The 25,737-nt window shown below is 41.6% G+C and overlaps 1 protein-coding gene across 1 annotated transcript in view; it reads left to right on the forward strand.

Annotated features, from left to right (window-relative positions):
- THSD7B (thrombospondin type 1 domain containing 7B) overlaps positions 1–25,737 on the forward strand; it is a 506,250-nt gene that overhangs the window by 71,544 nt on the left and 408,969 nt on the right. The window contains exon 2 of the mRNA XM_026647768.1: positions 12,035–12,199. Within this exon, the coding sequence (XP_026503553.1) occupies positions 12,061–12,199 (139 nt within the window). The 5' untranslated portion in view covers positions 12,035–12,060. The remainder of the gene's footprint in view (positions 1–12,034; positions 12,200–25,737) is intronic.

Raw genomic sequence — 25,737 nt, forward strand, 5'->3', positions numbered from 1 at the left:
GGAATGCTGCGCCGCGCTCCCCCCGCCGCCCCTTACCAGGTGCCGCCCCAAGCATGTGCTTGGGTGCCTGGTGCCTGGAGCCGGCCCTGTGTGTGTGTGTTGCAATATCCTTTTTTTGTTACTATCACTGTTATACTTCACAGTAGAATCCTCTTTACACATTTGTCTTAATGCAGTATGCCATTACCAGTTGTCTCTAATGACTGGAAGACCTATTGCAAATTGCTAATTTTTTAGGGGTGGGGAATTGAAAAGAACTTGCATAAACCAACAGTAAGTCAGAAAATATCCTTTGTTCATTTATTTTGACACCTCTAGCTTTAATTACTTAGAGTAAAATGACAGAATGTGGTAGTAAATGTACTGTATTGCTGCAGAGTATATTTTGTAGACATAATGAAGCCTTAATTATATGAGAGCTTGTTACAACACTTTGCTATTTGTTGGGACTCCTGTTTTAGTGTGTGGATTAGCACGGGTCTATTCTACAGCCTGTCAATTTCTTGAGTCTTACAGAGTGCTACTCAGATTTTTCAATCCTTGCCCTTTTTGAAGGTTGATACTTAAATGTATTGAGGTAAACAACTGATGACAGAGCATGCATTGGAACAAATGTTTATTTCAGCACTTCGGAAATGAGTTGTTGAAACAATAGAATTTATCATGTGGATGTGTTTGTGTCTGTTTATATTAGCTCATTTGTGTCTGGCCTAAAACTAGGTAGTGGGAAAGGAAAGAGTAATAAGGGCAAAATTCATAGGTACCAACAATGTGGAGACCAAATTATTCTTTAAAATGTAGGCATTGCAGCAAAATTGAGTATTTTTATAGCTTAAAGAAGAAGTGAAGATGGCCTATGCCATTTATATAGCTGCAGTAGCATGTTATGAATATGATTTTTTCCCCAGTTATCTCCAATTTCGGAGATGCAATTTTGCACCCACAAATGTTTTCACCTGCATTTAATTGCAAACAAAAATGGTAGCATTTTCAGGGGTGCTGGAACTAGCGATGCTGGGGGTGCGGCAGGAACCCTCTGGCTTGAAGTGATTTATAGGTTGGTTCAGTGGCTTTCAGCACTGCCACTATAAAAATTGTTCCAATGCTGCTGAAAATTTTCCTGGATCTCTGTATCTGATTTCCTGAATCAGGTAGCTGGGCATGTATATGCAATCATTTGTTCTGGCTGTTGTATACACCCATGTAGAACATAACATTTTAAATTACTGAAATGCCTTGCGTGTATCAGTCCTTTTAGCGGTATATTAGAGCCAAGTCTTCTCTTGCAGGTGGGCTGTGGGACTTGTCATTGCAACTGACATCAACTATCTCTGAAATGGGTGGCTCAAACCATCCTTCTTTAGTTATCAAATGGTTGGGGGAGGACTTCTTCTGATTCAGCTATATCCTGCAAAGCTCTTAAAGACTAGAGGGAAAGTGGATGGTTCTCCCCTTTTTAAATAAAATTGAAATCAACCTCTGAGCTTGCTGCTCATTGCATTTAAGACTAGCATGCCCACCACAGAGTTTGCTTCAGTGGAGGGGAGAAAAACTTCCTATAACCCATATTAACATCCAATAAAATGTCAGAAAGCAAGCACAAATCATTGCAGTAAAACAACTGAACTTTTATGAACTAAAAGTAATTTAATAGGGTTGCTGTTGTAGAGGCAAAATTTGGGCAGGAAGATTGAGCTGCCCTGTAACTGATGACTTTGAAACTTTCTGTGTGTTTCACAGTGTGGGATTATGACCCTTTATAAGGGGACCTGTGCTGTACTGAATTCTGAATTCCAGGTTCATCTGGAGAGGCAAAACTCTTTCAAATATTTAGTTTTAAAATGCATTTGTAATTATTAAATCTGCATTAGATGCAGTGTTTTGTTAATGAAATGAGACCCAGCATTGTTTTAGCAAAAGCTTTGCACATCACAACCTATTAGTTAAATAGAGATGGAGGGGTAGTGTTAACTAGATATATTTCCCTTTGTCCTGCTAATCCAATTTTAACAGTATTCCAGAATCAGCACAATTATGGGCACTATTCTTATTATAAATCAATAGGTTAGAGATGGAAAGGACTTACTGGATCATCCAGTCCATAAGACTGCCAGTGCTAAAAGGTGCATCAGATATTAAACTGATAACAGACCCAGACTAGGCACTAGCCTGTTGAGGTTTTTTTAATACATCAAAGCATCACTTTGTGAAGAAATCCTGATGTTTGTACTTGAATGCAAAATTTTGCTTGTCTTGGCACCTTCAGAATATTTTATTACATGTTCTCTGTCTATTAATTTTGCTATATTTTGAGGAAACTTCAGGGAAAATTTCATCACTGTACTAAACAAACAGTTCAGAAATTAAAGTACAGGTGTGCAAAGTAAAGGCAGTGCAAGTAGTATTCCCTGACACTTTCCATTATAAGACCTTGTTTTCAATTTCAGTCAGAAAAATGAGTCCCTAGGTTTCTCAAACTGGACACTCTGACACTTTTGACAATTCTGGCCTTAATTTCTGTTACTTTGTGTGTAAAATGGGAAGGATAATACCACAGAGGTGTTGTGAAGATAAATTCATGAATGCTTGTAAAGCACTAAGATACAACAATGAAAAGACCATAGAAAAGTCCACGAGAAAATAAAAAATAATTGTGTATTCAGTGCAGGGTTTGGATGGCGTGCAGTAAATAATGCATGTGGTCATGCATTAAATGGCGAGGATAAAAAAATATTAAATAGTTAACCATTCAGTGAGCACCAAACATTCTGTGTGCTGAATAAGGCAAGGTTCCTGTGGGGGGAAAAAAATACTATAAGATTGTATAAATAAAGACAGGAAGTGCCAACATTTTGATAAAACTTCTGAATTCTTGACTTTGCAACCTTAATATTCTTTTAAAGTAGGGTTTTGTTGTTGCTGATGTAATATAATATATACACTTGCATACAGATGAATTAAATTTTGCTCCAGTTGCGTTTCTTTAACTGACCCGTTGATCTGGACTGCTTAGAGAAATTTAAAATCATATATACTTTCTATTATTGAAAGTCAAGTATTTTTTCATCGCATGCATCGTAAGTACTTACAATGAACTGGATGTAACAGCAATATCATTTCACAGAAGAGTTGCAGTCTATCGCTATTTTAATTAAAACCATTCTGCTGATGGAAAGTTCATTCTCTGGTGTTTAATGTATTTGTAATGTATCTGTTTGGGCTCCCTTGCTAGAGATATCTTTCATTATAACCCACTTATCTAAGTTTAATTATAAATTTCTAAATGTAAACCTTTATTAAGTTTCCAGAATGCACTCTGAAACTGAAGTTCATGATGGAAAACAGGAAAATTTGGGGGTTTGTATGTTTCTCCCAATTAGGTCAATATAATTTCAGAAGCATTCCAGTGGCAATGCAACAATGGCCTTTACTTTCTGTACGTTAAGCATTACTTTGTGTAATCTTTCAGTTTCCTCCATAGTTGCAGAACAAGAAGCAGGCGTTATTGAACTTACAGATATAATTTAGAAATAATAAAGGTAGTGAAAACTTTTATAGTGGCTTTTTTTTCAGCAGCTAAATATCTATTCTTAAAAAGGAGTCATTGATGTTATAAAATGGAAAAAGAACCAAATATTGTAGTTTGTATTGGGCCATGTCTACATTGGAGTTACAAGCTACTGGTATAGCTGCCTCGCTGTAATTGCATGGATGCCAACCCTAGGGTAGACACAGTGCACCGATATGACTTACTCTGGGTAATACTCCAGAGTAGACTGACTTAGACTGTATATCCCTAATTGTTTGCAAAAGTTCTCTTCCAGACGCAGATATATTATTAGCACTCTGTTCTTTTAAGAATATTTCCACCCTCACAATTATTGTAGCAAACTGCATTAAGTATTCTGCAGTTTAATGTTCTGATTCATATAAATAACCAATTAAGAAGGCGACATTTAGAAGTAATTAGAAGCACATGGATCTCAAAGTGCTTCACAAAGGAGAGTAAATATCCTTAACTGCATTGTACAAATGGAAAAGGGGAGGCACAAAGGTCCAGACTGCCATTCTTACTCTTTCTGAGTAGTTCTGTTGAAGTCAGTGGGACTACTAGTACTTTACTCCACAAGTGGCAGAATCTGGCCCTGAGTGACTTGTCTTAGGTCACATAGGAAGTCTGTGGCAAAGCTGAGAATAGAATCTAGGTCACTGCACTTCAACCACAAGACTATCTTCCTCTAAAATATGTCAGCAGTGGAAGAATTGATGATGTGTGTATAAATCATATGAGAATAAAACCTGTTTCTGGTTTAGCTTGGTATTTTCTCATGATATTAAAAAGTGTGTGTGTGCATGTACACATGCACACAAAACAATAGCTAATAGCGAAGGCCCAGATCATGGCTCTGTGGACGTGGCTGTATAGAGCTTACTCGGGGCTGATTGTAAATTCACGGTCTAGCTCATTATTTTTTCTTTAGTTTTTCTATAAATCTCAATGTTTGTAAAATTTAGAATAACTTTACCTGAAGACCTTTGATCCATTGATTACGACAGGTTATCTGTGGCACATGTAAAGGTTGGTTTGACAGGCATCATTTCAAGCTATGATCTGCTGATGAGGAATCAAATAGGATTAGTCTTTGGATAATACCTTTTGCAGAAGGCAGGGCAGAGTTTAGTAGTACAGGGTGTTAACATTTCAGAAAGGTCAAGATAAGTAAGAATCTATAAATCTTAGGATAAATAAGTGATGAGTTTCTGCCCTGCATTTCAGGCAAACTGTTATTACTGTTTTTAATTTTGTTTTTTTCTGCCAAGAGAATTGAATAATCATTAAAGTGTTTTGTGCTAGACAATTACCAAATGATTTTCAGGTCAGATATGAGACATGCAGGTGCTTTTTTTATCGTGGTTAAAATTGTGCTGGTTTATTTTAGTTGCATAATGTTTTTTAAATGTAATAGTTTTACCAGCTCTCTTCATAAGTCTTCTCATTGCAAAGAAAAATACTAGGGCAAATTCAACCGTGGCTGAAGTGGGCACAACTCCTACTGAATTCAAAGGGAATTTTACTTCCTTATGACAAGGGTGAATTAAGTTCTTTGACTTGGGTTTTCAGACTTCAGCCAGTTCATTTTCAGGTTGAGTAACAAATATTGCACAAATTCATACAGAACAGGGCTAGATTTGACTTCAGAAGCCACTGCAAGGGGTGTGAAGGGGTACTGCACTAGCGGTAGCGATCTCAGTTATTTTCTCTTTGGGGTACATGCAGAAACATCAATTACTACACTATTGTAACAGAGTGCATTCATTGTGTATTTCCTCCAGTGTTGGTCACTAATGGCTGGCTGCTGTTGAGAGCAGGAAGAGGCATAGCCTTGGTTACCCAGCAGTGCCAGATACCCTGCTGCTTTAGCAGTGTCTAGCACTGCTGGGCCTCTGGTTCTTGTGCTCTAGGTGTGCAAGCACTAGCATTCTGGTTACCTGAGTGGGACTGGGCAGCAAGTTTCATTACAGCCTCTCCATCTTGCTATCCATCCATGCAGGGAAAGCCAGAGTCTGGTTGGCAACGTTCACCAATTTCTCACTAGAAAATAGAGGAGTCTAATAACTAAATGAGAATTTTTAATATACAAAGAGAACAGATGTGCTCTACAGCTGCTCATCTCTAAAGGGACTGTGGTAGTTTTGTGGTACTTAGTGGCTTCTGTAGCCTGCATTCTGTTGCGTAAATTTTCATTTTTTATTTGAGGTGGGTGGGTAGGAAAGAATTAAAAAACAAAGAAATAAACTTCCTGCTAGTTAGCCATCTTTACTGTAATGTTTTTTAAATACATGCTCACTAATAAGATGGCATTGGCATTTATGATAATACATCTGTTACAATGCAATTTCCATTTGTGGAAGGTATTTCAAAGAAAATGGATTTTGAACCTTTACTTTCACATGTGCATGCAAACAATTTTATTCACATTCTGATTGATCTTTAATATCAGCTCAAAATCTAATGTAAACACTGTGGGGCTGATCCTTCAAACATACGAGTGTAGCACTGGGACAAATCCTGATTTTAATGTCATGAGAAATGTACCGATTTGGGTATTTGCAGGATTGGGCTCTATGCCGCTGTTGTCACGGTGTGAAAATACAGGATGGGTAGGGTACTCAGATATAGGGATGTCATAAAAGACATTGAATAAGCTGGAAAAATCAAGGGAATGTTTAATGTGATGCCCCTATCCTGCAAGCATTATGCACGTGTAACTTTAAACATGTGAATAGTCCAACTGAAGTCAGTAGGACGACTTGTGCTTAAAATGTAAGCACATGCATAAGTGTTTGTAGGATTAATGCATATGTAGTGTTGGGGCACAAGATTATTTTAGGTAAAGAGTTTGTCTTGGATAACCATGGACTATATAAATCATTGTTACCTCTTCTAATGGGCCACTTTTTAAATTTGGGAGTAAGTGGAGAGAGAAACCTATAAGTGACCAGAAAAGCAAATACAGTAAAAGAATTTTGGGGGAGAGAAAAATGTATATATTTGAGTTGTGATTTGAAGTTTAATTTTCTCATCTGGGGAAAAAACAATAAATAATTATAAGGAAAATACATCATGAACACGAAGTGCAGATCAGAGTTAATAGTTTGAATAATCTGTAAATTATTTTTTAAAATGTTAACTACAGATTTCCCCCCCTCTGTACTTGCCAATTCACAGTTAACTATGCCTTCACATTTGGAAGTTTGAGATATTCAGTAACTAAATTTGATGTGAAATCTTGGTGGCCTTCATAATGTAATTTATTCATGCTGCTGTGGATGGCATATGTTGCCTGTGTGGTAACTTTTTATCATATCTGCACAGAACTGCTAGTGTTTCAAATTGTGTTATACAAACTGAGATATAGGGACAAATTCAGATTTCGCTTGCCTTGGTGTAAATCAGTGAGCTCAGTGGAGTTACATTGGTGTAGGCGAGATGGGAATCAGGTTCAGGGTCTTTATTTTTTTCTTGGGGTTTTTTTTTTTTCAGACTTAATATAATCTCTGTCCTCCTCAGACAACAGCAGGCTGTTATTTTTGTAGTCTTTCTCAAGGAACTAACAGATGCCAAGCCTCCTGACTAGGGCAGGAGTCTCCTACCCTTGGGGAGTTACTGCTACCCACTAACCCTTCCAATTCTGAGCTGGAGAAAGTATGTTCAAAAGGCAGCTGACGAGTGCTACCCGAGCTTTGGTTTAAAAAAACAAAAACTAAAAAACCACAACTGGCAGTGAGTGTTGTCTGAGGTTTCCTTGGATTTGTGGATTAGGGTCTTTAGTGAAATATCTTCTAGTGGAAAGATAAAGTCCCTATCCTGGCCTTATTCAGCTCCACAATGTGGAGTGCTGGCTGGGTCTCGGGTGTACAGAGCCCTGTTTGCACCTACAGAGGTCTCATGAGGGTCAGCAGCAGAGTGCCCGCACAGGGCATGATCCTGCAAAGTGCTGAGCACTCTGGCCCTGATCCAGTAAAGCACTTTAGCACGTACTTAAATTTAAGTTTATGAGCAGTCCCATTGCATTCAGAGAGATGTCTTACATTCTTGAACTTAAGGACATGCTTAAGTTCCTTGTAGGATTGGAACCTGTGACGGGATCCCCGGGGTGCAGCCTGGGACTGTGGGACCGCTGTGCCCCCTGAACTCTCTCCAGCCTGGGCTGTCTCTCACAATGCCTTGCTAGTGACCAGCAGCAAACCCCTCCAGGTGCTGTGATCACTCAGCACAACTGCATGTGGAGACCCAACACCCAGCTAGATTACATGAATGCTCCCAGAGCTACTCATGAATCACACAGAGAAAGGCACCAGAGCCAAATCCTCCCAGCACTGTACCTCAGGAATATACCGTCTTGCACTGCTCAAGATGAGCAATGCAGATTTATTAATTGGTTCACCATTTCATCAATGAAAAGTGGATATACACCAGCCTTTGCAAACCTAAGCACATTTGCCACACACTTTAGGCAAACTCACCGGTAAAGATAAACAGTAAAAGAAGTTTATTGACTACAAAATATTTTAAGTGATAGGCAAAAGTCAGATGCACTTTTTCCCAGCAACTTCCCCCCATAACTGCTCTCTCTGTCTCACCAGCGTGGGGGAAAACACCCCCCTCTCTGTCAATTGGGTCATTTGAGTTCTCACAAACCACCACCTGGCAATTTCCTGGTCTAAACTTCTCTGTTATCACAGGCATTAGAGCTGCATCTTGATTTAAAGAGACACAGTTACTTTCCAAAACCTCTTCAGAAATAGCATCCTGAAAAACTGGGATCTGGGTTGAGGTACCCTTCGCCACCCCTTTCTCTGTCCCTGAGAAATCAGCTGTGTGACTGCTCCCCTCCAGGAGGCCAGTTACACAGTTCCTTCTCAAAACCTGGGTCACAGGCTGATTGCCTGGGTGCACGGTTGCTGACCCAGCCATTCGGTCCTGGGCATCCTCTCCCAAGTGACCAGTAAGGAGACATTACTGTGCTCCCATCATTTTTTCCCCAGTTTCCTTCTCTGAGCCCCCCTTTAAGATGCATTTCTCTTTGCTCCCTAGGAAGGTGTCAGTTCCTTGTTCATCTGCAAAACCCAGCTAACAACTGGGATACTTTCCTTCATCACTGACAACACCTCTCCTGCCCCTGCTCCTGAGGGCATGTTGCCTTCTGCTGGAAAGGAGCTAGTCTCAGCCCCTCCCATATTTGGAAGCACCCGGCTTCCCTGTGTTACTGAGTTAAAGGAATCCTCACCCAACTCAGTGTTTTCTGAGATTCCCTCCCCTTTCTCTGGGCTCTCCTCTGGGACACATTTCTCTATGCCCCCTAGAGCGGGGTCTGTCTCTGGTTCATCTGCAACTTGCTGGTAGCTAACAACCTGGATAGTACTCTCCCTGGCAGGCCTTACACCCCCTTCCCTTCCTGATGTGGTGTTGCCTCCAGCTGCAGTGCAGGAGTTGGTCTCAATCACCCTCCCACCTGGAAGCATATGGCTTTCCCCTGCTGCAGAAGAATTAAGGAGACTCTCCCATTCTCTCAGCAGTTCCTGAGACCTTACCCTTTCCCTCGGGGGTCCCAGCATAAAACTCCCTTCTGCTGCAAGCAAATACTTTAACCTGAGCTACACGGAAAAAATCATTACCAAGAAGCAGGTCAACTAGGAGGTGTTCCATTACCCCCACGGTCAAAACACTTTCCAAGCCTTCCCACACCACCTGGATTTTTAGCTAGTGGTACGAGGAATCTGCTTTTGCCCATCCCCACAATCTCTGCCATTTGGCCAGGCAATATGCTGGCCTCTGGGACCACACTCTGCTTAACCAGAGAGATCTGGGGCCCTGTATCCCTCTGCCCCAAGCATTCCTTGCCATTAATTTGGACAGCCTTAACATGCTCCATATCTGGTTCTGCAGAGGCTAATCTCCCATCTACCAACTGATTCCGGGGGACAACTAATGAAATAACAGGGACAGGAGTGCGGTCAAAGGGTCAAAAGAAGGGAGCCTGACGGTTGTTGATGGGTTGATTGACACCCCACGCGGGTGTTGGCTATTTTCCTTGCTGTTGCCTCTGGAGCTATGTGGCCGAATCCCCAATTTACAGTATATTTTAGTGACAACTATACAACATAATTCTCATAACTTCATATGGGTTAATGATATACATATATGGATAGAGAAATGACTTTCAGCAGATCGTAACCTTTCCCCTGATACCTTAAAAGGCATGCTTCACAATTGTATATAAATGCGGAATATGGGGGTTACAAGGTGCTCCCCCAAGGTACAGAATGTCACAGAACTAATGTTTCTAAACTCTGCCAATTCCCCCCCACCCCAGGACATCTGTCATACATAGTATCAGTCGTGGTGGTTGTGATGCTGGGAATGACCTTAGGGGAAGCGGTGCCACTTGATATTTGTTGTGGAGTGAGGCGGATTAGTCCAGATGAGTGATAGTCGCGTAGAGTTAATTACAGGATGGCCTAGTGTTGGAGCTGGCCAAAAATTTTCCTGTGGAACAGAACTTCACCAGATAATGCTGGTTTGCCAGACCCAAACTGTTTCACAAGAACAGTTTGGGTTTGAACTCTAGTCTAATCACAGGCAAGTTTATGTTGGAAAGCTGCCTACTGAGCTCAGGGTCTCTTGCAGCTTCCAGGGTCTGTGGCTTTGGGGCAGCTCCATGGTGCAGAGCTCCAGGACCAGGAATCCAACATTCACTGCTCTGAGACAACCCTGTTGTGCCAGGGATTCTAGGCTCACTGCCTCAGAGCTGGGAGCCTGAAAGTCCTGGGAACCCCAGCTCTAACCAACACTTGGCTCACGACTCAGCAGCGGGGAGCCTGGAAACCCAGAGAGCCCCACCTCTCACGTTTGGTTTCTTATCTCTCCCACCACTCCTCCCATTGAATTTCTTTTTGGCTGAAACTTGCAGTTTTCATTCTGAAATGGAACAAAAACTTTTTTGGAGCTTCCACTGGCATGGAATTGAGGTAGGTGTGTGTGTGTGTCACTCTCTCTCCTGAAGTCATCCCATTTGCAATGCACTGGATCCACATCCTTCTTCCAAAGAGTAGGGTGCAGAGCCCCTATGCCTCACTTCTATACCAGGCCCGGTTGGCTTCTTGGGCTTGATTAGCCCAGTGCAAACTTGCTTACAAGGCCACTTACGGTCCTTTGTTTGACCCTGTAAGCTTTAGGATTTAGCTCTAGACAAGGGACTAGGATTTGCTTTTTTCCCTTCAATTCAGGGTGCAATGTTTGTTCTTGAACTTGAAAGTCTAGGTCCTAACGTTAACCCCCAAACACTGGGAAAAGTCCATGAATGCAAGCGTCTTACATTGCCTGCATTACTTTGCCTGCGTAAAAGCTCCATTTGATATCTTTACAGGTTTTGCAATGCAGCTAAAATATAAAAATGAATTAACCTAAACAGATACAACACTGTATCCTCCACAGCAGTTAGTCAATATCTGATTAAATATAATTACATGAGTTTATCATGATAGAAACTGTTTGAGTAATTTCAATAAAACTCCAAATGAAAAGATTTACTGTATATCCACTATCCACTATTTTCAGGTTTATCTTTGACTTCTTATCAAGAACCATACTGTGTATTATGTATTGTAATAATGCTGCTTTTTTTATAAGGCTGGAAATGTAATGGAATTTCAGAACTAAACTTCTAATATCTGATAACTTTAATGAAAGGCACCAAATGATGCCAATAACATAAATGATGACAATAACATGTTGCAGAAGAATCTTATCACTCTGCTTGCCCTGTCCCAGCGGTAAAACTTTGACATATGAAATGTGGGACTAATGACCAGTTACAAATGTAGGAATTCAGGAAATATAAATGCAAAAGCTAATCTTGTAGGAGAAATACATGTAGTATTAAACTCGAACGTTCGCTTTCACATCAAAATTTAGTTCTTAGTTCTAATGCCATTTTTTAACTGTATCATCTACATACAGTATGCAGAGATGAACTGGCAATCCAAATCTTGTGTCTCAGTGCCCTTAGCTTCATGGAAATTGGGATTCATATCCAGAGCTGAACGTTGCAGCTTAAATCTGTCTCCATCCATGGTTTGTTTAACTATAAAACACCAGATATCTTGGTGATGGGCATGTTAAAGATAAATAGATTGAGGAGAGAAAAAAGTGTTGCATAAGGCTCTCACATGACATATTATGGCGAAAGCCTTGAATTTTAGAGCTGTGACACTAGCAGATTGCTTTTTAGGAATTCACTAAGGGCTTTGGTAATGGCCACCATTTTGGCTGACACCTAGAATTGAACCAGGGGCCTCCTGAGCTAAAAGTACGTATCTTTACATGTACCATCTCTAAAGTACCCACGTAACAGACTCTGCGCCACAGAAAGGGATGTGCAATGTGTACTGAGTAGCACTGACCCGGAGTGCTCTGCTTTATTACTATGTATTTTTAGCAAACTAATTTTGCCTTTTCTTTCAAATCTAGGACTAAAGAAGACAAGAGACTGAATTATGTTTCTGAGGGATCTCTGGGTTTCTGCTCATTGGGCATGGCAGGGCATGAGGAATATCTTGCTTTTACTTGTGCTCTCAATGTTACAAACAACTGATTTGGAAGCCAGGAAAGATCATCAATTTGTCTGGAAAACAGGTAGGAATCAACATATTCTTATTTATTCACTTTCTAGTTCCTATGATTTAAGAAGTCTGTTACCTATTCCTACTCTGACTTAGCACTATAAGAAATTCCCAAAGAAAAATGTCCTAATAGAGTTTTCATGTAGCTTTATTTATTTATGTGTGTGTGCGTCTGTATACACAAATATTTCCCCCTCTACTTTAGTTTATTCCATCTTTTTGTTCACTGAAATGCTGTACCTTGCAGTGACACTTGGTATAGTCTGGGTTTTCATAATGAACAGAGGCAGCTAATAGAGTTTTGGAGGGTATAGCTTGGACTTTGTCCTGGGAGGCAGTGGCACTTAGTGAGTGGTGCTTTTGCTCCATCTGTGGGTTCTCTGTGAACAGGCTGCATAGCTGGGCCATGAGGCCTTGGGTAAGCAGTTGAGATATATCTGTCTGTTGGTGCCTTGGTAAAGGCCATGAGGCTCGGAGCTTTGATCAGATCCAGTGTTTGAAGTCTTTGAGTGGTTCATTGTTTCCTGGCGGTGAGGGATGGAGCTGAGCTAAACAGGGAGACTTGATATAAAAAGCATCTTGCTGGGTGAATTTGAGGGCCACAAACAGGGGCCGCTAATAGAGTTTCGGAGGTAGTTGAGAGCAGGAGTGTGAAAAGCTTTGCTTCCAGGTTCGGCTCCTACATGCAGTTTCAAGATGGCCAGCGATGGAACTATGGGTCTCCTGCAATGGATGTGCCTTGTTTCCTTTCCTGCCTGAAGCCAGAAGGGACTTACTACATATGAAGTGAAAGCTGGTGCTGGAGAAACTTCTTGGATTGGACAGGCAAATAGAGACACTAATTGAGAACCAGAGAAGTTGAGGAGTTCCTAGACAGCCCAGTTCGGGAAACATCAAGTACACCAGGTTCAAGGAAGAAAGAAGCTGGCCACCAAGGAGTTGGGGAGACAGGAAGTCAGAAAGGAGGCCTGGCCATTCATAACTATCCAGAGGCAAGAGGTCACATCTGCAATTGTCACAATTGGAGACAGAGGAGGGTGGGTGGACTGTGGCTACTAGAGAGAAGAGGACCAGGAGGAATTCCATACAGCTAAAAGCTTCAAGTCAGTGGTCTCCAACCTTTTTTACACACAAGATCACTTTTTGAATTTAAGATCAACCCAGGATCATACCCCACCCCTTCCCCAGGGCCCCGCCCCACTCACTCCATTCCACCCTCCCTCCGTCACTCACTCTCCTCCACCCTCACTCACTTTCACCGGGCTGAGGCAGGGAGTTGGGGTTTGGGAAGGGGTGTAGGCTCTGGGTTGGGGCTGAGGAGTATGGGAGAGGGCTTCGGGCTGAGCCTGGGGCAGGGGGTTGGGATGCAGGAGTGAGGGGTGCAAGCTCTGGGAGAAAGTTTGGGTGCAGGGGTCAGATGGTCACACTGCACCTAATCTCATAGAAGCCAGTGGACATTTCATGAATTTTACTTTTTATTAATTTCATTTGTTGTTTATAGATCCAGAATCCTTCAGGGATTGTCACAAATCAGCGTAACATTCTCAACTATGGGGTGTACATTGGCTGAGCCTTAGGCATGGGGTTGGGGTGAAGGAGTGAGGGGTACAAGCTCTGGAAGGGAGTTTGGTGCAGGAGGGGGCTCAGAGCTGGTGCAGAGTGTTGGGGTGCAGGTGAGGGGGAGTGGGCTCTGAGAGGGAGTTTGGGTGAAGGAGGGGGCTCGGGCTGGAGCAGGGGGTTGGGAAGTGTGTGGGAGGTGTAAGGTGTGAGCTCCGGCTGGGAGGTGCTTACCGCAGACGGCTCCTGGACGATGGTGCAGTGGGGCTCAGGCAGGCTGTGCCGCCAGACTTTTAGTGGCCTCGAGATCACGATCAACTGGCAGAGGCTCCAGGATCAACCACTGCTTCAAGTTGATACCAGGTCCTCAATGTTTAACCTGTGAAAGATACCTCTTAAGAACCATGGGGTCTAAGGGAAGGGAAAGATATATGAGACATGCCTGTGCATGGTAGCTAAGCCCAACCTCTTAGAATCAGTTTTGCCCATAAAGAGTTTCCTCAACTGTCCAAGGAAGTCTGTCCATTCTTGCTGGAGGTTCAACACTCAGAAGAATCAAAAGAACATTCTGCAAAGGATAAACAGACAACAGGATGGTGTGCTGTCTTCCCGGAATCAAGACACGAGACATCACTCACATGAGATTGGAGGAATTTCTGAAGTTAATGGGCAAGGATCCATTTATGGGCACTAATGACACTGCATCATGGGATATATCGCAGACAAGAGATAACTTCAGGGAACTCAGAAGCATGCTGAAGAAGAATGTACAAGCGATCTTCTCTGCTATCTTCCTGTCCCGAAAGTGAAGGGAGACAGAAGATTCTAAAAATGAACCACTGGTTAGGTAAGTGGTATAGGATTTGGTTTTGTGGAACATTGGTCCACCCTTTTCTATCGGAAGAGGAGACTCAGTAGAAATGGAATCTCCTTAAGAACAGGCTGGCTTGAGTAGTCAGGAGGGTATTAAACTAAAATAACACAATGGGAGGGTAAAAAGAGGGGAGATATGAGCACTCATTTAGTGCAGAATCAAGAAGTTGAGAACAAAATTAACAGAACCAAAGGATGTGAAGAGAAGAGATTCTTTAATTTCCTGTACACCAATGCTAGGAGTCTCAGTAGAAAACAAGAGGATTTGGCATTGCTCATGTGTGAGTATAAATTCAATCTAGTTGATATTACTGAAACATGATTCAGACATTTGGAACGTCAACATAAATGGTTATAACCTATCTAGGAAGGACTAAGTAGTCAAAAGGGGAGGAGGAGTGGCACTCTGTCAAAAATGGCATTACCTGTTTCTGAGTCACTGATGACTTGGAAAAATATTTACCTTGAATGGTTATGGATGAGCCTTCTAACAGATAAAACACAAAATGGGGTATTATTTGGTGTCTGCTACAGACCACCAAATCACAGTAGGAAACAGGATGACTGGTTCTTTATACACCTATTTATAATGCATGGGGGGGGGGAAGTTGTGTGATAATGGGGGACTTCAATTTCAATGACCTATATAGGAGGTCTCGTATTGCCAGTAGTAAAACATTCTTGGATGTTTCTAAATATTGTAGATGACAATTTCCAAACTAAAAAACTAATTGCAACCAACACAGGGGAATTCTACCTGGTATAGACAAGTAATGTTGTGTGATCTGTTGGTTAGGTATTTAGAGTTTCCAATTTAACATTTGGTGGTTTGGCAGGGTTCATTTGCCTCTAGATCAGCCACACAGTTAATTTGGGAATGAGGACCCCCACGTATGCAAGACAGACACTCACACTTAGGCAAGACCTTTTGAATCTACAATAGTTTTATTAGCATAGTCAGCAATATCACAAACACTATGATGTAGCTAAGCAGACAGAGATAATACAAGCATCCAGAATTTGCCTACTCATACCGTCCTTTGCAGGGAACCTTGTAGTAGTAAGATGACCCATGAGTGGTCCTTCACCTGGTAGGCTCCAGGTGTATGGGCCAAGTCCCACCTTATATTAGAAGTTATGCTAATACTAACTAAGCCTAATGCATATTCAGTACTGACATCATCCCCTTTTCCTTATCTGTTTTTCCTTACCCTACTAACATTGGGGTGCCCTTTCCCCATCAGTTAATAGGCCTTTTACTTCAAGTTTATTAGTATTAATCAGTTAGTTGCCATGGCATTCTCATGGTTCGACAAATGCTGATGTGGTTAACTTAAAATATCTAAAGCTAGTATAAAGTGTCATTTTGTGGTTACCTGTCAGCAGTTTAGCAACACTTGCCTATAACAGCCCTCTATCTTGGGATATAGGGTCATTTACTGGTTAGTTGCTTATGTCAAGTCTTTAAGCCTGGGGCCTTAGGTAGTTTGGCTAAGCTATTGTTTTACTGTCTTGGGACCTCTAGGCTTTTGCATTACTGCATTAATCCATACCTATACCTTATTTAGCATATGCCTGTATATCAATAGCAAGAGGAACTGATTAGAGAACTAAAAATTAATGGTAGCTTATCATGACTAATCACATTTATATTGTGTAAACTGAATAAAGTCCAGACCAGTGTTTATTTTTATTTATCTACACACACACACACACACACACACACACACACACACACACACACACACTTGGTGCTTTAACAGGGCTTATTTTACAAAGCTGAAAATTATTGAGTCAAATCAACTGGGAGAAGAATTTAATCAGAAGAATGTGAATAATTGGGAATTGTTTAAGGACTTAATAGATGACAAAAAAGGCTCAATCTAGCGATTGAGGAAAGAGGCTTTATTGGTTTTAAAAAATGACCTGGTTTAGAAGGGTTTTGAAGGCAGCTACAAAAAATAAAACTGTAAATAACAAATGGAGAAAGTGAGAAGTTGATAGTAATGACTATAAATCTGAAGCTAGGCATTGTAGAAAATTGATAAGGAAAGCAGAGAGACACAAGGAGAAATCTATGACCAGCATAATTAAAGACCATAAGAAGGAGCTTTTAAGTATGTTAGGAACAAAAAAGAATTCTGACCATAATATTGGTCCATTACTAGATGGAAATGGTGTAGAATTATCAATACTAATGCAGAAAAGGCAAAAGTGTTCAACAAATAGCTCTATTCTGTATTTTGGGAAAAAAAATAGGTGTAGTCTCATCATAGGGTAAAACCACTCTTTCCATTCCAGTAGTGACCTAGGAAGATATTAATCACACCTACTGATTTTCAGTAAATTGTCCGATGCTGGAGAATTTCCAGAAGATTGGAAGAAAGCTAATGTGCCAATATTTTAAAAAGGGTAAATGGGATGACCTGGGTAATTATAGGCCTGTCAGCCTGACATCAAGCCTGGGCAAGATAATGGAGCGGCTGATACAGGACTCAATTTAACAAAGAATTAAAGGAGGGTAATATAATTAATTATGTCACAGTTCTGAGCAACTTCATCTGTATTCCTCCTCTGTGGTCCAGCCAGGGCACCACTCTTAGGCTTTCAGCTTCCCAGCAGTCACCTTTCTTGGGCTGAGACATGTCTCTCTTCCCTCCTGACCCAGGGTATTTCCAGGCTGCACAGTTCCTGCCTAGACTGAATTCTCCAGCAAGTCAGACTGTCTAAGCGGCCTGCTTTGCCTTCATCTCAGAGGCTATAAACAGTGTAATTGCCCACAGTTAAGTTACCACTTAGGTCTTTCTAAACAAGCATGTGCATTCTTAAGGTAAAAGCATTACAGAGAAAATACATCAAAAGCAATAAAAGAATGTGCATGCATGCTCAAAGGTTGCCAGAGATCACCCCAGTTCCAGTGAGGTCTCTGGCAGGTGAAACCCCACACAGGTTTTTCTGTGGTTACAAGTTCATAACCCCTTTTGCTCAGAATAAGCAACCCCAAGAACAGGTCCAATCCTTCCCGGGCAGGACTGGAGCCCTGCCTTGGACAGAAGGTCCTATCCATTTTATGGCACAGAAAGCAGGCCCTGAGTCAGTTTAAACTCAGGTTATTTATCCAAAAGTCCTTTCTTTGTCTGCTGGTCTCTAGAGAATCCAGTTTGAACCAGTATATGCAAGTATCTCCAGGTGGTGGTACCTTTTTGGAGGTGTTACCACATGAGTGAATCTCCCTAATCCCACCACACTGTTCTTTGTTCCTGGAGGGCTGTGATCCCCCTCCATAGGGTGACCAGACAGCACGTGTGAAAAATCCAGACAGGAGTGAGGAGTAATAGGTGCCTATATAAGACAAAGCCCCAAATATCGGGACTGTCCCTATAAAATGGGGATATCTGGTCACCCTTCCCTGCCCCCAGGGACTTGCATACAATCCCTGCCCCACAATGATACATAAATTTAATTCAATAAAGTTTAGCTTAATTCAACAAGGTTTGTTCAGGAAATTGCCATATTTGTCACACTTGATTGGCACTAATTTATATTACTTTCCTTTATTTTTTTGTTAATCAACGTGGGTTTATGGAAAATAGATCCTGTCAAACTAATTTGATATGAGATTACACATTTGGTTGATAAAAGTAATAGTGTTGATACTGCATATTTAGACTTCTGTTAAGCATTTGATTTGGTACTGCATGACATTTTGATTAAAAAACTATAACAATATGAAATTAACATGGCACACATTAAATGAATTAAAAGTTGGCTAATTAAAAGTTGGTGTAATTGTAAACTGGAAATCACGATGTGTGTTCCTAGTGGAGTCCTGCAGGAATCTGTTCTTGGCTCTATGCTTTTTAACATTTTTATCAATAGCCTGGAAAAAAACCTGAAATAATCACAGATAAAGTTTTGCAGATGACACAAACCGGGGGAGTGGTAAATTATGAAGAGGGGACAGGTCACTGATTCAGAGTGAATTGAAATGTTTGGTAAATTGGGTGCAAACAATCAATATGTATTTTAAAACAGCTAAATGTACATGTATACATCTAGGAAAAAAAATATGTAGGTCATACTTCTCTGATTGAGGAAGTCTATCCTGGGAAGTAGTCTCTGGAAAAGATTGGGCGTCATGGTGGATAATCAGCTGATGCTGTGGCCAAAAGAGCTAATGTGATTCTGGGATGCATAAATAGGGAAATCTGGAGGAGGAGTAGAGCGGTTATGTTACGTCTATATTTGGCACTGGTGCTACTGAAATACTATGCCCAGTTCTGGTGTCCACAGTTCAAGGAGGATGTTGATAAATTGGAGAAGTTTCAGGGAAGAACCACGATAGCGATTAAAGGATTAAAAGACCTGCCTTATAGTGATAGATTGAGCTACTTGAGTCTATTTATCTTAACAAAGAGAAAGTTAAGGGTTGACTTGATTAGTCTATAAGAACGTACAAGGGGAATAAATATTTAATAGTGGGTTTTTCAATTTAGCAGAGAAAGGTATAACTTCACCCACTGGCTGAATGTTGATGCTAGACAAATTCAGACTGGACTAGGTGGACAACAGGTCTGATCCAGTAGCCTATGTTCCTTCATAATGTGTTTCTAAGAGAGATTCACAAAATCTTAAAAGTGTTACATTTGAAAAACAAAACAAAAATCCTCTGGTTCCCATGTAATGTTGTACAAATGGTTTTTGAATTAGCTTTGTGTGATGTAGTTTGCAAATCCTAGTCCAGGGCTTACGCAGGGGAAAGGCTTGGAGCAGTACAGGATCCGGTAAGCTCCGCACCTCAGGCACTGCTGAGCTTGATCCTGAGGAAAGCAGCTATATAAAGACCGGTCCAACAGCCCGGGGAGAAGGGAAGCCATTTCCCTGGAGGAGCACTGCCCTGTCACAATAGGAGAAGCTCTAGCTGAGGAGTTCTGGCAGTGAGTCTTCCACCTCTCCTTTGAGACATCACCCAACAGGTAGGAAGAATCCGGAGTGTGGGCAGCAGAAGGTCACCTTGCATCAGCTCTGAGACTCGGGGGTTTGAAGAAAGGGACTATAATTAAACAGCTGTCATTCTCCAAACTGAGGACCTTATAGAAGAACTGGGTGTAGAGGACAACCTTGGATTGAGTGATTATGAGCTAATTCAGATTAAACTAAATGGAAAGATAAGCACAAACAGGGCTGCAAATAGAGTACTTGATTTTGAAAGGGAACATTTAAAAAAATTAAGGCGAATAGTTAGGGAATAGTTAGGGAACTGGACTGAAAAACTCAAGGGTCTGAATGTAGAGGAGGCTTGGAATTACTTCGGCGAAGTTGCAAGAAACAATCTGAAGGCTGTATCCCCAAGCAAGGAGGAAAAATTCATAGGAAAGGGTGGCAGACCAAACTGGATGAACAAGTACCTCAGACAGGTTATTGGAGAAAGCAGAAAGCCTACAAGGAATGAAAGAAGGGATGGATCAGCAAGGAAAACTACCTCTTGGAGGCGAAAAAGTGTAGGGGAAAAAGTGAGAACTGCCAAAAACCAAGCAGAGTTGGACCTTGCAAAGGAAATTGAAGAACTTTTTTATTTTGTTTTTGCCATATAAAAAAAAAGGAAAGAAGTAGGACCATTAAGCACTGAGGATAGGGTGGAGATTAGGTGTTGGGCCATGCCTAGATTATCTTTAAAGAAATACTTTGCCTTAGTTTTCAATAAGGGGAACAAGGATCTTAGAGGTAGTGGCAGTGCTGCTAATGGGAATGAAGATATGAAAGTAGAAACTGCCACATCTGAAGTGGAAGTGAAATGCAAACAATTTAAGGGGACCAAATTGGGGGGGCCCCTATGATCTCAATCCAAGAATATTAAAGAAGCTGGCCCTGAAATTGCAAGCCCAATAGGAATGTTTTTTTATGAATCCATAATTTTGGGGGTCATAAAGGACGTAGAAGTAAATGGTAATTGGGATAAGATGCAACATGGTTTTACAAAAGGTAGATCGTGCCAGACCAAACGGTCTTTCGTTGAGATGATTACCAATTTTCTAGACAAAGGAAATGCAGCAAAGCTAGCCTACCTGGATTTCAGTAAAGCATTTGATACAGTTCCACATGGGGATTAATACCAGAATTGAAAGGGCGAGTAAGGAATTGCTTAAAGGGGATACTACAATGGGCCATACTGAAAGGTGAACTGACAGGCTGGAGGGAGGGTGCTAGTGGAGTTCCTCAGGGTTCGGTTTTGGGACCAATCTTATTTAACATATTTATTACTGACCATAGCATAAAAAGTGAGTGTGTGCTTGTGACCGGGGTCCCAATGGGGGCCAGCGGTGGTCACTCAATTAGGGTGAATTGCAAAGAATGGGGCAGACAATCCCCCAAAAGCTGGTGGATATTCCAATACTTAGATTTACCAAGCCAGCATAAAACAGCTTCTTTATTACCTTACTGGTTACTCAGAAGTCCAAACAACACAGTTCTCTTAAAGTGATCCAGCCTCAGGCCTTCATCCAGGTACCTAAGTCAAATATGATGATTTCTGAAAATCTTACTTCATCATCTAAAAGAAAAGGTTCTACCAATCCCAAAGGATCGGACACATTACCTCCCAAGTTATTGAATATTCCAGATCTTACTCAAATACACGCTACAGCCAATTCTTATTAACTACACTAAAATTTATGAAAAAAACAAGAGAGAGAGTATGGTTAAAAGATCAATATACATACAGACATGAGCTCAATTAATTGAGGTTCAGATTCACAGCAGAGATGGTGAGCTTTGTAGTTGCAAAGAGTTCTTTCAGAAATAGTTCATAGGTTATAGTCCAATGTTCATATTACAGGACAATCCAGTTTGAACTGGGATCTCAGTCCTTGTGGCTGAGGCTTCCCCTGCATGAAACCTTAAGCAGACCGGAGATGACAGAATCAGGACCCAAGGATCTTTTATACAATTTCATGTCCTCTTTGACAAGTTGGAGTTCCTTGGGGAACAAAAGGTAATTTAGGATGACTTTGAAGGCGGTCTATCACCAGTACTGAGCTATACGAATTAACATAAGGCAATTTGCTTGTTCCTCCACCATTCACAATACATTTCAAAGAGAAATGAATACCGAGATATCCCGTGTTTACAATTCATTTTAAATGCTAGGATGTTCTTTTGATCTCTGAACTATAACAATACAGCATAGACAGGGCCTGTGGATTACATCGTTGACCCTACTCATATATATGTAAATACAGAAAACACACACATTATCTCCCCACATGTCTTTTGAGGGTTATTTATTTTGCAGGATGTTTAACCCTTTCTGTTAAGTGCTAATAAAATTTGTAGGTGACACAATGCTAGGAGGTGTTGCCAGTACAGAGGAGGACCATAATATCATAAAAGAGGGTTTGGATGACCTTGAAAATTGGTGTAATAGAAACTGGATGAAATGTAATAATGCAAAGTGCAAGGTCATACACTTAGGGACAAACAACAAGAATTTTTACTATATGCTGGGGATATATCAATTGGAAGAGACAGAAGAGAAAGACCTGGGTGTAATGGTCGATCACAGGAAGACTGAGCAGTGATTGTGATGCAGCCATGAAAAAGGCTAATGCAATCATACGATACATGAGGTGAGGTATTTCCAGTAGAGATAGGAAAGTGTTACTACCATTATACAAGACACTGGTGAAACCTCATCTGGGATATTGTGTACAGCCTGGTCTCCCGTATTTAAGAAAGATGAATTCAAACTGAAACTGGTGCAAAGAAGGGCTACAAGGATGATCAGAGAAATAGAGAACCTACCGTACGAGAGGAGACTCAAGGAGCTTGGCTTCTTTTCACTATCCAAATGAAGGCTGAGGGGAAACATGATTGCTCTGTATACATACATCAGACGGATAAACACAAAAGGAGAGAAAGGAGTTATTTAAAGTTAAGGGCTAATGTTGGCATAAGAACTAATGGATATAAACCGGGCATCAAGTTTAGGCTTGAAATTAGATGAAGGTTTCTAACCATCAGAAGAGTGACGTTCTGGAACAGCCTTCCAAGGAGAGCAGTGGGGGCAAAAAACCCAACTGATGTGTAGGAGGACACAGTAGGTGATGACAATGGTCCTTTATGGCCTTCAAGTCTATAAGTCTGAGGCATTGAGTATGGCATGAAGTGGCCTGGGGAAGGTAAGCAGGATGTGGAATAGTGGAGTAAAGGCCCCAGATCCCCCTACCTGCCCCACATTCCCCTACACCTATCCCCGGGATGTGCAGGACTAGGTGGTTACCAATAAGGAAGTTGACCCAGCTGAACCCCATTTTTGGTGGTCCTGGGTATACTGAACCAAAAGAGAGAGACAAATGGCAGGCCCTGAGAACAAAGCCTGCTGACCGAACAGACATCCCCACTCTATTTTGGAAGGTGGGATATATAAGATTAAAAGAAGTCCTTCAAGTTTTTATTTTATTTCTGTCCAGTTCTGAAATGCATTGTACTGTAAGTCTTTAGAGGTGTACATAAAATGTTCTTAAAATGTCAGCTTCACTTGATTCCAATTGACAGAGAATTATTAAACCCTTGAGGACCTTAGAAAATATGTTATAGAACTAGCAAAAGGATGGTTCAGTGGTTTTCACGAACATGCACTTCTGTCTTGAAACTCCAATGAAAACAATAGAACTGTTCTTGTCTGGGTGCATGTGCCTCAGTGATTGATAAATGTATCCTTTCCGAAGCAGAAGTAAAAAAAATATTTTTTAGCAGTCTAATATTTAAGATCCTAGGATTAGGTTTGATACAGTCAACCCTTACCTGCAGTGGTGCAGTAACAATACTGCAAGATCTATATTGTGATGCTCTGTGGTGTTTATGGCTAAGAAAGAAGCACTTAAGTTATAAGCCTCTATTTTCAGGCTTTTAAAATTCTGTGGGGAAAATAAACCCTGCCCCATAGGCTGAAATGTCTTATAGCAGTCCAACTGGTGTTTAAATTAAAAAAACAAAAGAGTATGGAAAAATACCCTAGTGTTTTCACTGATTACATTTTCAGACCCTATTTTTTTTTTATGCTGAGAACCGTTCAAAAGATATGGTTTTAAAGCATTGGACATTAAAATTAAATGCAATAAGGTTGAAAAAGAAAAAGGGAATAAGAATAAACAAATATCCAAATTTCTGCCCTCATGAGAGCGCACATGGCTGTTCTTTGTGTGCATCTCTAATGGGTATATTTAGCTTTATGTACAGGTACAATGAATCACATTTCTTTCCCCCCCACCCCTTGTATTCTAATTTAAGGACTCCAAGGAAATATTTGGCAAGAGTAGGGAAGGGAGAGAACCTGCCTTCATGAAATGTTGCTGAAATTGTAAGACTTGGGGACTGAAATAATTTCGCTGGAGTTACATCATTGGTCTATGGTTCCCAGACTGTTATCATGACCCCTTTCTACATATGTAGTATGGACTAGTTTAGGTATCTGTGGACTCATAACTTTGAATTTATTTACTGTTGTAAATCCTAAATTTCAACTACAATGTTGCTTTAGCTTACAGACGCTCCCTGGGGTGGTTTTTTTGCGTAATTGTCGGGTATATGTTCCTGACTTATGCAAAATTCGACTTACGCAAGGCATTCCGGAACGGAACGCTTGCATAAGTTGGGGAGCATCTGTACTTGACTTCGTGGAGTGTGGTTGTGGAGCGTGGACACCCATATGCAGTTAGGGTTGCCAAGTGTCCAGTTTTCGACCGGAACGCCTGGTCAAAAAGGGACCATGGCGGCTCCGGTCAGCACTGCCGACTGGGTTGTTAAAAGTCCGGTTGGAGGCGCAGTGGGATGAAGGCAGGCTCCCTGCCTGCTGTGGCTCTGCATGGCTCCCAGAAGCAGCGGCATGTCTCTCCTCTGGCACCTATGCCTAGGGGCACCCGGGGGCTCTGCATGCTGCCTCCACCCCAAGCGCCACTCTGCAGCTCCCTCCTATACCCCAAACCCCTCATCCCCAGCCCCACCCCAGAGTCTGCACCCCCAGCCATAACCCTCACCCCCTCTCGCATCCCAACCTACTGCCTCAGCCCAGAGCCCCTTCCTGCAACCTGAACACCTCATTTATGGCCCCACCCTGGAGCCCGCACCCCCATCTGTAGCCCCCTCCTGCACCCCAAATCCCTGGTCCCACACCAGAGCTCACACCCCAGCCCAGAGCCTCCACCTACACCCCCAGCCAGAGCCTGCACCCCCTCCCACATCCCAACCCACTGCCTCAGCCCGGAGCCCCCTCCCGCACCCTGAATGCCTCATTTCTGGCCCCACCTTGGAGCCCGCATCCCCATCCGGAGCCCACACCCCCATCCACACCCCAACCCCCTGAGCCAGCCCACTGAAAATGAGCGAGTGAGTGAGGGTGAGGAGAGTGAGCAACAGAGGGAGGGGGGGGATGGAGTGGGGGTGGGGCCTCGGACAACGAGTGGGACGGGAGTGAGGCCTCAGAGGAGTGGTGGGGCAAGGGTGTTTGGTTTTGTACAAGCAGACAATAATGCAACCCTCAGACAATGTTACATATACACTTGAATAATAATATGCATCCATTTGTGTGTACGTGCATATCAACTGCCGTCTACTTGGTAAATTAATGCAATAGTCTTACACTAAAAGAGATGTTAATAACTTGGATTGAACTCTCATGGTTTGTCATTTTGATTTTGATCATTTTGACCATTTTCTTTCAAAAAATCACCTTTAGGGTAAAATTGTTTTTCTAAAGAGAATTTTGTACCATATAAAGTCATGGGGACACACATGAGCTCCTTATAGGATGTCAAAAACCTGCATGAAATAAACACTAAAGTGGATAAAATAGGGGTTTCCTTGCCTAGGTGCTAGGTTGAGTGTCTTATGAAAGTTCACACATTGTAAAACTCGGCTTTGTGGGCCAAATTGAGCCCTAGTGTAAGTGAGTGCATATCCATTCAAATAATATAATTGCAACTAAATTTGGCCCCATATTCCTAAAATCTAGGAACCTGAATTATGACTTTCATGGGGATTATACAATTCTCTTCTCTTAGCTAGTCAAGACTTCCACACTTAAATTTAATACAGGTTGCTGGCCTTTCTTATTCAGAATAGAAA

This window comes from Terrapene carolina, unplaced genomic scaffold, assembly GCF_002925995.2.
Source record: "Terrapene carolina triunguis isolate 2854851 unplaced genomic scaffold, T_m_triunguis-2.0 Scaffold62, whole genome shotgun sequence".
Taxonomy (NCBI): domain Eukaryota; kingdom Metazoa; phylum Chordata; order Testudines; family Emydidae; genus Terrapene; species Terrapene triunguis.